The sequence below is a fragment of the Lissotriton vulgaris genome, chromosome 11 (genome assembly GCF_964263255.1).
Source record: "Lissotriton vulgaris chromosome 11, aLisVul1.2, whole genome shotgun sequence".
Lineage (NCBI taxonomy): Eukaryota > Metazoa > Chordata > Amphibia > Caudata > Salamandridae > Lissotriton > Lissotriton vulgaris.
The window spans coordinates 258,783,020-258,797,929 of NC_141699.1; the positions used below are offsets into that span (position 1 = coordinate 258,783,020).

Sequence of the window (14,910 nt, forward strand, 5' to 3'; positions counted from 1 at the left end):
GGCGGATCAGGTGACTGTTTATGGCGGGACCAGGCTGGTAGGTGCTGCCGCGCATGAACCAACAAACTGCTCCCCAGGACAACGCAGCGCGGGCACCGCTCCTCTCTTGTACTGGGCACTTTGATAACCTTCACTGTGGTGACATCTGCATGATCAGGCCCGGCCTGGGAGCCACACCTTTCATTTCTCTCAGCCTTGTCTCCCGCTTTGAACTGCTACGTTGTGACTCTAGCACTCCCAGGGTCATGGGTGAGGGGCGGGGGGGATGGGGGGGGGGGGGGGGACCTTTCTCCTACCCGGTAGTGAAGTCAGCACAACGAGAAGCCTGGATTTGGTACCGGAGGGCTCTAAGAGCGACACACGAGTCCCACGCAATGTCTGACAATAGGATAGCAGCTAGCACATACACACGATAAGGTGGGGGTGGCTCTCCCCCACCTCTGCACCCTTGCACAGCCGAAGTAATCAAGGAGGCTATTTCACAGCCGGTTCCTGAGCTACACAACACACCACCTCAGGGTTTACCTCCTGCTGGGACCATATACCAATGCAAAAACACCCTGCAAAAACGGGCAGACATCTTCAAATGGCACATTAATCATTAGCAACCCTTCAAATTCGGAAACAGACACCTGGAAACTTTGGGAACAAGCTAGTTAACAAGAAATACTCCATATTCCCCACAACTCTAAATTAGCACTAATCAGAATTATTTGCAAAAATTGTACTTGTCCCCGGACATTATTTGGATTTTTCTTGTCCCCGGACATCGAATGGTCGGGAGCGTCTGACGCTGTGGCCGCCGTTCCTACCGGTCATAGCAACACAAGACATTTGGCGTAATTCTCACCCGGCGTTTTAACCTCAAGATGGCACCTGTGAAAAAACGGACCTGCTTTTTGAATGCCTCACAGCAGATCCATGGGAACTTTTACCGAACTACCTACCCCCTACCCCTCCCCGCTCTACTCCTCTGCTCTTTCCTGCTACTAACTTTTGCCCTCACCTGTCCTTGCCTTAGTCCCCACCCTGTTTACCTGTGAATTTCCAGCGTCATTTGAGAGCTAGCTATTTTGTCTGATGCCCGATGGAGCTACTTGGTTTAGCTATAGGGGAGACAGGTCGGGGATTCATTCCTTGGACGTCACCTACCCAGTCGGCCTTTAGCCAGACTTTCTTTCTTCTCTCCTGTCATCTCTTCCCGCTTCCTCCCTCTATTTCTCTCTCTCCATCTCTCCTCTCTCAATGCACTGAGACTGAAATATTTTGTCTGATGCCCGATGGAGCTACCTGGTTTAGCTATAGGGGAGATGGGCCATGGAATCCTTCCTTGGTCGTCACCTACCCAGTCGGCCTTTAGGAAGATTTCATTTAGTCTCTCCTTGTTGTCTCTTCCCCTATCCTCCCTTTCTCACCTTCCCTGTTCCCTCCCCTCTACGCTCCATTTATTTTGCTCTCCATGCTATTTAAATGTTTCCCATTGAGTGAGACCTAGCTATATGGCCAAAGCTCGGTGGAGCTACCTGATAACTATAGAGGAGATAGGTTTTGGGACTTCCCCCAACCCCCCCCCCCCCACCCCACCGACCGTCACCTACCTAGCCGGTCTTTGGGCAGACTTTCCTTCATCTTTCTGACGTATCGAACCTCCCATCCCGTTTTTCTGCGAACCTCTTCCCTCGACACTTGAGACCGAACTACTTTGTCTGATGCCCGATGGAGCTACCTGGTTTAGCTATAGGGGAGATGGGCCGTGGATTCCCTCCTTGGTTGTCACCTACCCAGTCTGTCTTTAGACAGACTTCCTCTCGTCTCTACGGTTGTCTTTTCCCTTATCCTCACTTTCTCAGCTCCCCTAGCCCCCACTTCTTTTCTCTCTGCTTTCTCTCCTCTCCTAAGTATTGCTGATAGTTTGATGTAATGTGTAATTGTTGATCTTTTTCTGTTATACTGTTAAACCACATTGTTGCTCTTCTTTTCGTCCCTCCCACATCCTCCCTCTATTTATGTCTCTTCTTCTCCCCTCTCTCAATGTATTGAGACTGAACTTTTTTGTCTGAGGCCCGATGAGCTACCTGGTTTATCTATAGGGGAGATGGGCCGTGGATTCCCTCCTTGGTCATCACCTACCCAGTCAGTCTTTAGACAGACTTCTTTTCGTCTCTCCGTATTGTCTCTTCCCTTATCCTCCCTTTCTCACCTCCCCTGCCCCCTCCACTACTTTTCTCTCTCCTTTCTCTCCTCTCCTAATTGTATTGCCTATTGTTTTGGGATTTATTGTTGATTTTCTGTTATATTGTTGATTCCCATGTAAAGCGCTCCAATACCTCCGGGTCTAGCCAGCGCTATATAAAGCCCTTTAAATAAATAAATAAACAAAGAGCTGATTGCCCAACCGATGTTCTCTGGTATGATCTAAGTAAAAACTTCGTGCCCTCTTAGGGTCCAAACGATTATGAAGTCCCTCTTCGAGAGAAAAGATGGAGCAAAGAAGTCAGAAGCCTATGATGGCTTTTTCAACATGAATACTTTTGTATTATAGAACTGTATGGTAGAAATAGAACTTGACTCCTTAACACCGGTCTGTAAGAGGAAAAAAAGGTGTTATAGGGGCTGGACCGAAAGGAACCTGCAATTTACTCACCCATTATACATATGTTATTGCAACCAGGAAGCCATTTTGAGGATGAGTAGACGCAATGGACAACTGCACATCAGTTCAAAAGGGGTCCCTCGACTTAACCAGGTCTTTTTATCTTTTTTTCTATGGATTAAATAGTTAGCTTGACTTCCAGCCCCATTCCAGCATACTGTGTATGAGCTGGATTTTGCCATTGGTTAAAGTTAACATTCTAATACAGATGCTCACTTTTGGTTTTGAAAACAATTGTGAAGCTATTAATTACTTTATCAAGCAATTAAAATGCTTAGTGCTGATTATATATTTGCCCTCATTGACCGATAATTGTTATCCTGTTACAAGGTTCCCTTGAAGATGTCCATCTTGAGAACAAAAAGTATGCAGTTAAAAAAATCTGAGACCAACAAAGAGATAGATAAAAGAAGGTGTTGGTTTCAAACAAAGTAGAAAACATGACCTCCCTGGCTACTTAACCTGAGGGTCTTTGTGCTCATCAAAGCCTTAACATTTTTAATAACAGAGCAAGTGGTCCCCATATCAGTGTGACCCATTGTCAGCCAGTACTCCCGCTAAAAGTCAAGTAAGTACAAAAAAAAGGAATAGTCAACATTCAGAATTACTAAATCATTTAGAATTACGAATTTTCCATTCCAAACAAAACCTATCTGCCTCAACCGAATAAGGGCAAACAGAAAAAGGAGGAGCTAGAAGAGTGTCCCACCATTGTCGCAAAAGGTGACAGAAGAACATTTGGAAAATATAAATATTTAAGAAAAATTTTAAATTTGGGTAAAGAGGTATTGGAATTAATATATAGAGTAAAAATGGTAATTTACTAGGAAAATCCAAATATACCCCCACAGGTGGAACTCCGCTTCAATGTGAGGGTGGAGTGCCCACGCTTCAAATCTTACATTCAGCAGGTGCTAAGTATCAGCTATCCCTCCAACACAGGCGTAGAAGATTACCAGTTTATTAGATGGACCCATGAGGAACACAAGATGCTGATAACACAACACTGATTCATGAGGTATTTGGCCTAGCCTCCTAGGTCTACAGTCAGCACTATTTATAACTGAGGGCACACTGAGAGCTAAGTTGGGGAGGTAGAGGTATCGCAGCCGCAAAACATTCCTGGCCACCTCAAAATGACATAGGGCTGTGGGATTCTAATAGGATACTCATGGTAAACAGACATTTCAGCTCCACAAGTTGTTCAGTTTAATCAATGATCAGTGTATAAGGGCATTGAACAAACTATTAAAGACTCTAAATTTGCTCATTTACATCCATTACTCACGGCAAACCCATCCCTACACAACCTGGAGTTGCTAGATAAATATGCAGTTTAAAAGCAGTTTAAGTAAATAGACTCCACCAAGAATTACCAGCAGTGTGGTTAACATAATACCTGAATGTGTTGGAGCAAAGAGCAGTTTCATCGTAACTCGCTAGGGAGTTGACCGCTTGGTTTCCAGTAACCATGTCCTCCAGAGATGCTTGCTGAATAACATCAAAGCTAACCCCGATGCTGGATGCTCCTTCCATGTCATTGATGTGATGTGACTGCAGTATAGTGTTCACTGCCAGGCTCTGGATGTCCAACTCCACACAGACTAAAACATATCAAATTCATATTAAAGACAGACTACTGGCACGCTGGAGAACAAGTGTCATTAATTACTATCTACTAATCTATTGGTGTTTTACTCTTATTATTCAACCCTTCAATGCTCTCCTGCTGGGCAAAGTTTAGATACTCTGCTTCCATCTGTATGCCAGCAGGTAAACACTATCTCATACACCTGGAGAGCTCATGGGCTGCCTACATACCCGTTGAGAAACAGCCAGGATTGTTAATTTCCACTGATGCGCGCTCATCAAATTCCATCACCAGGCGGTTATCATCGGCCTCTTTACCACCAAGATCTGGGCGGGATGTCGGCGACTGCCACAAAAGGTGATTGTGTCGTCGAAGGTGGCGAGAGAAGAACAGATCAGAGCCAAAGGTAGAAATGTCATCTGGAAGGTTTCCCACCGGAATATGATAATATCTATCCAAAGAAAAGAGGAGTTTTTAACACAGAATTATCAAGACTAAAATAAAAAAGCATAACATAAGCGAAAAGAACTAAAAATACAAGAAAGTAAGACTTCAACGCAGATTACCAGGGCAAACTATAATACAGAGTATTATGGGTAAGACTGAAAGATTATTAGGGACTCCGCAATGGACTACCAGAACTAAAGAAGAAAGAATGTGGAATCAACAAGAACATTTACCTTTGTGATGATAACCAGGATCAAACCTGAAACAATAACTCTAAGAAAGGGGTCTAAGCAGGTGATGAGCCATACCTCTTATTTCAATCATAACATTGTGCCAACTAAATATCTTGTATAAAGTGCCTACATTTGTCTGAGCCTTAGACATGGGCTACAGCCAGAGAGCAATTATTCATCGCCCAAGGTCACTACACATGGTGAAGACCAATTATAAGGTCAACATACCTGGCCATCTCGAAGGCCTGCGACAGGTAGCTGTCCAGGTTGAGGTAGTGTTTGATCATCCGTCGGGCACCGTGCCGCTGCCAGTCCAATACACTGTAGCTGATGTCATCCGTCACACGGACAGGAACCAATGGAAACTCTTCAAAGATTGGTATTCCGATGGTCAGACGCTTCCTATCCCAGTTCGACTGCACAGCTATCAGGGATGGGCCTCGTCGTTCATCCTTCAAATAGTGAATAAAGACAGAGAAAAAAATGTGGAGCAAACAAAGAAGGGAGGTAAAGGAGGTAAAAGAGGACAGCGTAAGTTGAATGGAAAACTGAGTAGTGAATGGGCTTTTTGCAGAATATGGGGGCAAGGCTGGGAGAGCAGCTAAGGCTGGCTTAAGGCCACTGACTTTTACAGTTGTGTATGCATACATTTACAGCCCTTTAGGACGTTTCAGGGTTAAATAAAAGTAGAGAAGTACATGTAATCATATGAAAAATGGTTCTTTATTGTAAAGTTAGATGACACAGTCATTAAGCGCCCCAAAAAAACAGAAAGTAAACTTTCCCTATGTTTCTAGACATTTATGAAATCCACAATTCGAGAGAGCACAAAGTGAAAAGTTAGAATGCGAAAAAACAGTTTCTCCTGCTCAGGAGCCTTTGATACACTGTGAGATTGCACTAACATCGACAATATGAAGGCTTCCAACTCCAGACTCCTTGCAAATCTCAAGCTGCTTTCTAGCAGATACAATCCACATTGGCTAATACCTTAAAGGGAAAGCCTGAATGTAACTGAGAATCACCAACTAACATGCTAGTGTCTGCAGAGTACCTCAAGCAAATTACCATTTACTAATGGGGTTCCATAGAGATTGGTTTAACTTAGATTGCTGGCTGATACTCCACAAAGCTGTCTGGATTTAATAAAATCTGGGATGCCATCCATGCCTTCAAACAGAGGTCTTGCTTACTAGTGTAGGGTCTGGAATCAAAAGCAGGATGGGCAATTTTCTGAGTCATCAACATCTGCCGCAACTTTGTGGAAACTAAGATATGTTCTAAATATGATATGATGTCTGTTGATGCTAGTCAAACAACATTTTAGAAGCTTTTCAAGTAGAAATCAAGCTCGCAAGGAAAGCTAATTTACAGAGAAGAAATGTATTTTCCACTTGGAACTAACTGAGAGACTTTTGACTGATAATGTTTGTACAATGCGCAATATAACCAGAAAAATATACAAAGTAGTTTCGCTAATATGTGGTTGGGGTAAGGTGCTGGATGTACCATGGGTGGTAAAAGTGCTTGATTACTCTGGGCGGAGGTGGAACTTGAACTTACACAAACCCTAGGGTGGGAGGTTCCCCACGACACGCTACGCCTGATCATGGGGGTGTTCGATGACATCGATGGATGCCGGGCTGATAAGTGCTTCCTGGGAATGACAGTGGCGAAGAGCGATATTGCGGGGCTCTGGTCCACCCACCATGCGGAAATGGAGGCGGGGTGTGGATTGGTGTGGTACCCAAGAGTAACCCCTCTTCGAGGTCCGGGGCTGCCCTGAACTCTTTGGCAGAATATGGGGCAAATGATTTACCTGGTCTTCTTTTAAATGTACTGTATCTGAATAACGTGTCTGATTGCTACCAATGTATTTTTTGTTCTTTGAAAAATCTAATAAACTTGATAAAAAAAAGTGCTCGATTCTGAACAAATTTTGACTTTTTTTCTGCAGATGGCAATTACATAGATGCATCATTGGAGCATCATGGGGGAGAGGTGTGGAGCAGCGGCAAGAGAGGCAAACCACGAAGTGGCTCAAGGTACGATACCCGGTGCCAGCTCAGCATCACGTGACTGTGGGCAGTAGCTCACTTAATCTCCCCGAAGGACGCCTCAGTGCCGGGATACCATTTTGTGGGTGATAAATTTGCGCTTTAGAAATGTGGAATTATTAGGACTATATAAATATGTTGCAAACTTGGCTGCAAAGTAAAGAAGTCCAGAATGTAGTGCAGAATCACATTTTTTAAATGTATCAGTTTAGTTAATGCAGAAGATACAGTGCTTAAGATTAAGAGTAGTATCTTTCATGTGTGCAAACTGTGTCGACAACTTCCATGAAACCTGTAAGAATGTCTAAAGAATGCCTTTTATGACTAAACGTGCTGCATTCCAAAACAAAGCTATAGAGATCATTAGTGCCAATTTGGTCCAAGTACCACATTTTTAACTTGTTTCCTGAAAGGGCAGGGATTCCTTCTAATGGATCTATCCAGAGGACATTGTTACCTACAGCAAAGTAGAGGATCAAGTGGTGCAGTAGTTGGTTACTCACCCATGCCCATCCTCACCTTATAGCTCAGGAGGAGTCTCTGGATAGCTCTGTAGACTGTTTTGAGGTCGGTTTCGGCCCGCACCTCAAAGGTGTGCTTCTCTGGAGGGAGAAGCTCTTGGTCCAACTTCTCCAGCATAGCTGTATGCTCAGTAGAATACATGTTGTTTAAATTCGGCATCTGGTTACTCCTCACCTACATCAAAGAAAACGAAATCAAATCTTTGGTATCAGGAGCACAAACAATGATTTATGAAGGTGCAGGAAAGAGAAGCAGAGGCTGAATATTTTTTATTTACAGACAAATGCAGAAAGCATAGTTTGACATTCATCTGCCAAAACATGAGACAAAAAACCATCATATCTTCACCACCACCTCCTCCCGATCGCTGCCTCCCAAATAGGTGCCACAATTGTTTCTTACCGTATCCACCACAAACACTGCTGCTTTGCGCTGGGATGGTATGAAGAGGCCAAAAAGGGCTTTGTTTCCCTGGGAATTGTGGTAAAGATAAATGTGGCGAATGCTCCCTGTGAGACAAAAAAAAGGTGCTGTGTATTATTTCCATCATTGCAACACTCACCTCAAACAGCACCATGAACAACAAAGAACTCAACAAACATTCTACATCCCTACTGAAAGTGCCACATCCAAGAGAAAACAAGAGCATAAACTGGCACTTGTTCAGTGACACTTTATGTAATCCCGCCTGAAACGACAGCAGAGAACATGCAAAGGAAGTAAACTGAGCCATGCACAAGACTTTGTATGAATGAATACGAACAGAGAGACGAAAGGAGGGAAGCGGAGGGAAAGACAGGAAGAAACTGCTGGTGTGCCATAAAGTGCATTGTACTCCTAACCACACATCCACCGAGAGTGAGAATTTGTTTACAAGACTTGTATCTAAGTGCAACCCAAACAATGAGGTGGAAAAGCAATATGCATAGAGCAAAGTACGAACTGCAGTCACTTTTCTTAGTCCTTGCCCCCCACCCCCCCCCCCTCCAACCCCAAATACTATTTCTCAACTCTTATGGCAGACTGGTACTGTAAGGTCCAGGAGTCGATGTGCATTTTGAGTAAAGATTGAAGCCAGTTGGCCTGCTCACATGCGCCACACATCACAATGTGAAGGTCTACAATCTACTAATTTAACTTGCCAGGTAAACCACAAATAAACAGAGCAGGGCTGATTGAGGAGTCCTTGGGAGAAAGCTTAAGATAACAAATGATACTAATGCAAGTAAGAAAATGTTTCTTACATGTAAACAACTGTTTGGGGCATGGGTACTCATTTAATTCCGGGGGCCAAACATTATGATCCGAGGACTGACCAAGGGCTGCCCTAATCCCTGAAGGTTCAGAGTCAGGGGTGGTGCAAGGTGGGTGCAGGGAAAGCAAAGAATATACATGGTGTGGACAGGGAGTTATTTTAAGGCTCAAATCCTATACTTGGGCCCCTTAATTGCCATCATAGGCTAGAAGTGGGTGAGCCACAGAAGCCTCAAGCCAGATGCCTGGTCCGAATCAGTGCAAGTTTCCTTGAGCCCAAAAAGAACCAAGCCTTCATGTGGCTTCTGCTACAGCCCATGCTCTAACATCATGCACCACGAATTAAAGACGAAGCATTAACTTTTGATGCAACAAGCGAGAGGGAAATCAATACCCGTCTGGTGGCTTAATTGTACAATATGGTCAAGTAGGGAAGCTGAGATTGATCCCAAGATTTCTAGTTTCAAATTTTGCGATTCTAGGCAATAGTTTTATTTCACTTTCTCAGGGTTTTCTTAGTGATCATATAAAAGGGCACCTTGAAAGACAGGCCTTCAAGATGTGAGCTGCACAAAATCTTCCTTTGGTTTGATTTAATGAACTAAAATGTTGCTCTGTTGGACACCCAGAGAAGGACTTGCCCCTTGATTCACTAATGGCACTGTTGTCAGGGCAAGGGAGGCATGAATGTTTCTAAGCTCATGTTTGAAAACTATAACTCTAATAGTGACTTAATACAGCGATATAACCTGAGGTACTAAGGTGAAACTTTTTGGCATGTTAATCAAATACACTCTTCAAAATAAGAAAAATTAAGTGTATTGCATTTTTACGTTTGTTGCACAATGTCTTTAAAAATGAAGGTGTTCCTAAAGTGGTGCAGGGCACCATCTTTGCTTCTTGTCCTTTACTATAGTTAACGTGTAAATACAAGCCAATTTAACAGTTTTCTCAATATTAGTGCTGTCAAGTAAACAGTAGCCAGTGCTGCCAATCACGGAGGCGAGGGGAGGGAGGGGGAGGGGTGTTGGGGGGCGCATGTCAAGGTCAGGAGAGCCGCAAGTGGGCCTCAGCCCGTACCCCTGCTTTGGAGATGATCATGCAGTAGATTCACCTACTTTTCACGTTCCTGCCATCTAGTGTTGGGTTTCGAATATTACAACTTGTTTTCTTGAACCAAATTTCCATATGGAGAATGATTTGTGGTCAGGTAGATCAAACCCGCAATGCATCAGCACGCAGACTACATCTCAGATTATTATATTCCCCCATAAGAACAGATGTGACTGCTTGTATATAAAAAGGTAGGTAATGACTAATGCATCCCAATAGGTGCACATGCATCTACAACACATGCAACAGACAGGAGTTGGCCTAATGGCTAGGGTGGTCGACCTCGAATCTGGGGAACTGGGTTCGAGTCTATGCAATGAATTCTGGGCAAATCACTTAATCTCCCTGTGCCTAACAAAAACAAGCATTGGCATAGCCAATAGGTCTTGCCTTTGGGACCTTATAAGTGCTTAGCCATGCAACAGTTGATGTTGTTGATCCACGGATATTGTGCTGCATAACTAAACACTTACAAGGTCCCAAAGGCGAGACCTACTGCGGTGGGGGTGTGGGGTGTTCAAATCATAAATATCTGCATTCCGAGAAATAATATTTTTTGGTTAAGCTATGCAAACTCTGAGAAACAAAAACAGTTTAATTCAGCAATTTACCAAACAAAAATCCTATGCAAATAAGAAGTCACTGTATTCAAAATTCTAACTGGCCATAACAGCTCTGTTGAATAAGACTCTAACGATAAGAGTAAACCACTTCAGATTACAACATCTTTGTGCAATATGATTGAAGCAGTCAAAAGGCAATTTCTGGACACGACAGTGACTAATAGTTAAATGCAAAGATAACTCCATACTTAAAAGCTAAGGACCAAACCTGTCAATATAAGGTCATAAAAGGGACCAATCAGATCTTTGACCTGTCACCAGCGAGAACACAAAGATGGTTGATGCAAGACTATACACGACAGATATGAAAAATGCATTGATAATTTGAGCTATCAATGTTCCGCCTCCTCCATCACACGTTTCTTAATCCCCCTGAAATTAATACTTATTCTGTGAACAACATTTTTGATAGTAAGTAGTACGATTGTAATGTAAATGCCCTAGTCTCTACGACTATCATAAACTTCAAATCCTAGGAACTATGTTGCTTCTAGTAAAGTTTAATTTCAGAAGCTACAGGAGTTGTTACTGTAGTTGCAGAAAAGCATACAGCTACTTCATCCAGACCGTAATCTCGTAAACACGAGAACCATATTTGCTTGTGTTTGACGCAGAGATTGCAAGGAATGCTATTTATAAATGTATCCTTGCTTTGTTTATAAAAACAATCCACAACTCACCCCTTCAAAATATTTTGAAGTAAGTTACAGACATACGAATACTGAATCTAAGATGCCCTTTGTTCTCTAGTGTAATATTTCGGAGATCCCTAGTCAAATAAAGATGCTCTGAAGATGAAGCTTTAGAGAATGCAGACGGTTAGTTTACCACAAACTTAATTAAGATGATAAAAAGTGAGCATGAGACCGACAGGCACCACAGATGGCAAGTAGTTCTATCACGCGTGACACAGTATTTTGGTCATCAGCACTAGTAGCGGCATAGTGGAACGTACAGTCAATAGCTGCAACAGAAACTAAGAAGATAACGTCATACGATCCAAGGTACTGGTGCATAAAGCAACAGCCCTGGTCAACAGAGTCGTACGTGAGAAGGGACAACTTGGCAGAGCAAAGTAGTGAAGGCACAGTGATATTATAGCATCCTGGTAACTGCAGAAGGGGAAAACTGAACAGCTGAACATTTCAATCATCCAAGAAACATGACAAACCGCACATGCACGGTGGAAATATAGATATCATATATATCACCGTAACTGATTGAAATAACAACTGTTGCTACAAAGACAACAGGGCGTCAGACTCTTGGAATGTCCTGCCTGCATGCCAACCTCATCCCTCCAGTACCTGCTACGGGAGCCAGCGGGGTGGCATCTTCAGGTGGGACATGCTGCTGAAGCGGAGCTCATTGCCACTTTGTGCCAATAGCTCGGTCTCCCCTCTAAGAGTGTATGTCAGTTCTTGTGCCTCTGCTAGTATGCGTTGTCTTGTGCCTTAGCTAAGGCCCCTCTGTCAGTGTGCACCAGTCAGACTCGCAGTTTTCGCTTCATTCACAGTGGGACTCAGATCCTGCCACAAAAACAAACCCGCCAAACTCCCAGCGTGCACCGCGGCCGGCGACAGCTTTCAGCTCCAGAGCTGCAGCTTCCGGGCAGTAGTTGTAGTCTCAGGCAGCTGAAGGAAGGGTGAGACAGGCGCTGAAAGCACGTCCCTACAGCACTGTCTAGCTCATGTGCGCGGATACCCAGACCCCGCTGCAGGGACTGCTCTACTGATTCGTTCTTATCCTCGGCCACTTCAAATAATGCTCTTCAAATTTGACAAGGTTACAGCGAGCCGTTTAAAGAATAATAAAACAACATGCAAATGTCAACATGGATTTTTGCAGAATACGTTCTTTGTTTCCAGAGAGACCAATTTCAACTGATGGAATGAGCTTAGCTAAAAAAAAAAACAAGTGCGCGCCTCGCGCTGAAGGTAAAAAAAAAAAAAGACGCAGAGAGGAGGAAGCAGCAGGGGGAGGGGAGAGAGGTGGGGGCCTGCACCTGTTTCCCTTGCGGGAGCGAGCAGGAACCATCTGTTTGCAAGTTAATTACAAACTGATTATTTGAAAGCTCGCTCCTGCAATGGAATCGCCAAACGAGCACGCATTGCCATTCAAAGCAATGCAATGCAATGCAGACACGTTTTTGGCAGCAAAACGGAATCGATTTCTAAAGGTCTTTTCCTATGCAGCGCATGCGTGCTACATAGGCAAGACCTAATGAATGTGTCCTCATGTAACACAACTGGTGCTCTGTAAAGCGCTCGGATACCCCATACCTTCGGGTCAAGTTCGCGATATATAAAACTCTGTAAAAAAAACCACCAAAAAAAACCACAGGTGCTTAAAGGTATGTAACAGTTTCCATTTGCAGCAAATGTTGCAGACCACACGCTTTGCATGGATTATAACGCAGAGCATCCCCCCAGTTCATCAAGGTTGCAGTGGAAGTAAAGCAGAAATACTAGTCGCAAATATTGCTTTTTTAAAACCAGTTCAGCAAGTTAGGCAGTAATTATTGGTATACGCAGCAGCTTTGTAAATATTCGCAATCTGGATATTTACATGGAAAGCCACAGGTCCACCTTTTTAGGCAAAGGCAGGGCTTGTGGAGTAACAATGAGTAGCCTATGTGCAAATGTATAGCATACTTGAATGCAATTAACTATCCATTTTGCTCTTTCACTCTTGTAAATGATTTGCCCGAGGTTTGGAGGAGCAAAAGGAAACAAACAAATTCTTTGACATGGCTCAGTTCTGCCGCTATAATGTAAGAGCAAACATTTGCTATCTAGTGAATACACTGCCTTGTCTGCTATGCACATGAGCTTTGGGAGTTCAATGGTTTGAAGAGGAGAGACCACCTTTGGTAGAAATTGTGGGTTGGTACGTAACACTACTGTGTCTTTGTGAATTGGAATAAAGGACTCTTCCAAAGTTTGAACCTAAAGTTCACTTATTCTGTGCAAGGATGTCCATTCCATAGGAATGGTGGTCTGGCCGGCAAATCTGATCTGGTGGCATTGTTAAACGCTTCGGACAAACTCTTAGTCTACACTGCATCTGAATGGACATTTCCAACAGCTGGGAGTACGAAATCTGTCTGGCCCACGTTGGTGCTTTGGGAGGAAGGAACCCAAATAGCCACCTTTAAAGACACTCTCTATTTTCAGTTGTTAACCTTATGCGGGATAGGCATCTTTCAGTGTACAAGGAACTGGGATTCTATACTGGCTTCAGTATGGTCCCAGGAATGGGTCCCAAGAGGGCAGTCGTCACCAGGGAAGGGCCCATTGTAGTAGGCCCCCATTGAGCCCCTCTTGGTCTGTGGGGCCCAACAGAGCACCAGATGGAGTTGAGAGTGCATGGAAAAGTTGCAAAAGGGTCTCATTGAAGGCTGCTCTCTGCTGCTGGGTTGAGGACAACAATGGGAATCTGGGGAGAGACAAGACCGAAGGCAGGACTGGCTCTGACTCGGAAGACACAGAACCTATTGAGTGACAGCCTTGTAGCTTCTCACCAGGCTAAATGCCTTCTTTACGCTTATGGGGAGTTTGCAACTGACTTCCGAAGCATTGAGCAGGAACGGGACTTTGCTGAGGACTCCTCAATGGAGAATGGACCCAAGACTTCCAGCAGGACTGCTGTTTGAACATGACCTCGTATGCATGGTGACCTAAAGCACCTCCAACTAGCAGATTTCCTTTGAGGGGCACTGACTTATGGCATGATTGAGTTGTGCCCGGAGGCCAGGCACCATGAGCTCATCATGCAGTTCCCTAACCAACATCAGTTTCCTGCAGCAGTGGCATGACTTAAATTCTGTCATTTTCGAGGGACATCTCCCCTAGCACGCGGTCTTTGAGACCAGGTTTTGAATTATCAGAAAACCGACCAAGGTGGAGCTCCGGATCTGCCTCAAATTGCGCACAAAGGAACTGACGTCAGCCAAAAGGAGTGGCACACATACGTGGCTCTGCCCCATCACATGCATGGCTGTAAGAAGTCCTTGTATTTCCAACCAGTCGATTGCCTACCAGTAGCTCGAAGACCTTCAAAGTTGCTCCAGGTCTGGAGTTCATTTTTAACTAAGAACTAAAATAAATGTTCAAATTAAGGAAAGGCTGTGTTTATTTTAAATTATTATCAGGCTGCAGAGAGCAGAGCCTAATAATGAGAAGTGCTCCACTCAGGTTTATGACCCATGTGGGTCACAGAGGTTCAGAACTGAAGCACTGAGGTATTTAACTCTTAAATAAACGTTGTTCTCAACTGAATATTGGAGCATAATAACAGAATGGGTCTGGTCTGGTCCTTATCCGGGTGCTCCCGGATAAGGACCAGAAGAAGGGAGATAAAGGGCATAGACGTGCGGTTCACCTCCCTCCAGAGGCTAGCTCATTGGTAGTAGTCA

At 44.0% G+C, this 14,910-nt stretch overlaps 1 protein-coding gene across 1 annotated transcript in view; it reads right to left on the reverse strand.

Moving 5' to 3' along the window:
* Window positions 1–14,910, reverse strand: part of POLE (DNA polymerase epsilon, catalytic subunit) — a 300,678-nt gene that overhangs the window by 52,068 nt on the left and 233,700 nt on the right. The window contains exons 35-39 of the mRNA XM_086943189.1: window positions 7,906–8,012; window positions 7,501–7,677; window positions 5,153–5,376; window positions 4,475–4,695; window positions 4,053–4,257 (exon numbers count right to left, since the gene is read on the reverse strand). Coding sequence (XP_086799315.1) covers window positions 4,053–4,257; window positions 4,475–4,695; window positions 5,153–5,376; window positions 7,501–7,677; window positions 7,906–8,012 — 934 coding nt within the window. The remainder of the gene's footprint in view (window positions 1–4,052; window positions 4,258–4,474; window positions 4,696–5,152; window positions 5,377–7,500; window positions 7,678–7,905; window positions 8,013–14,910) is intronic.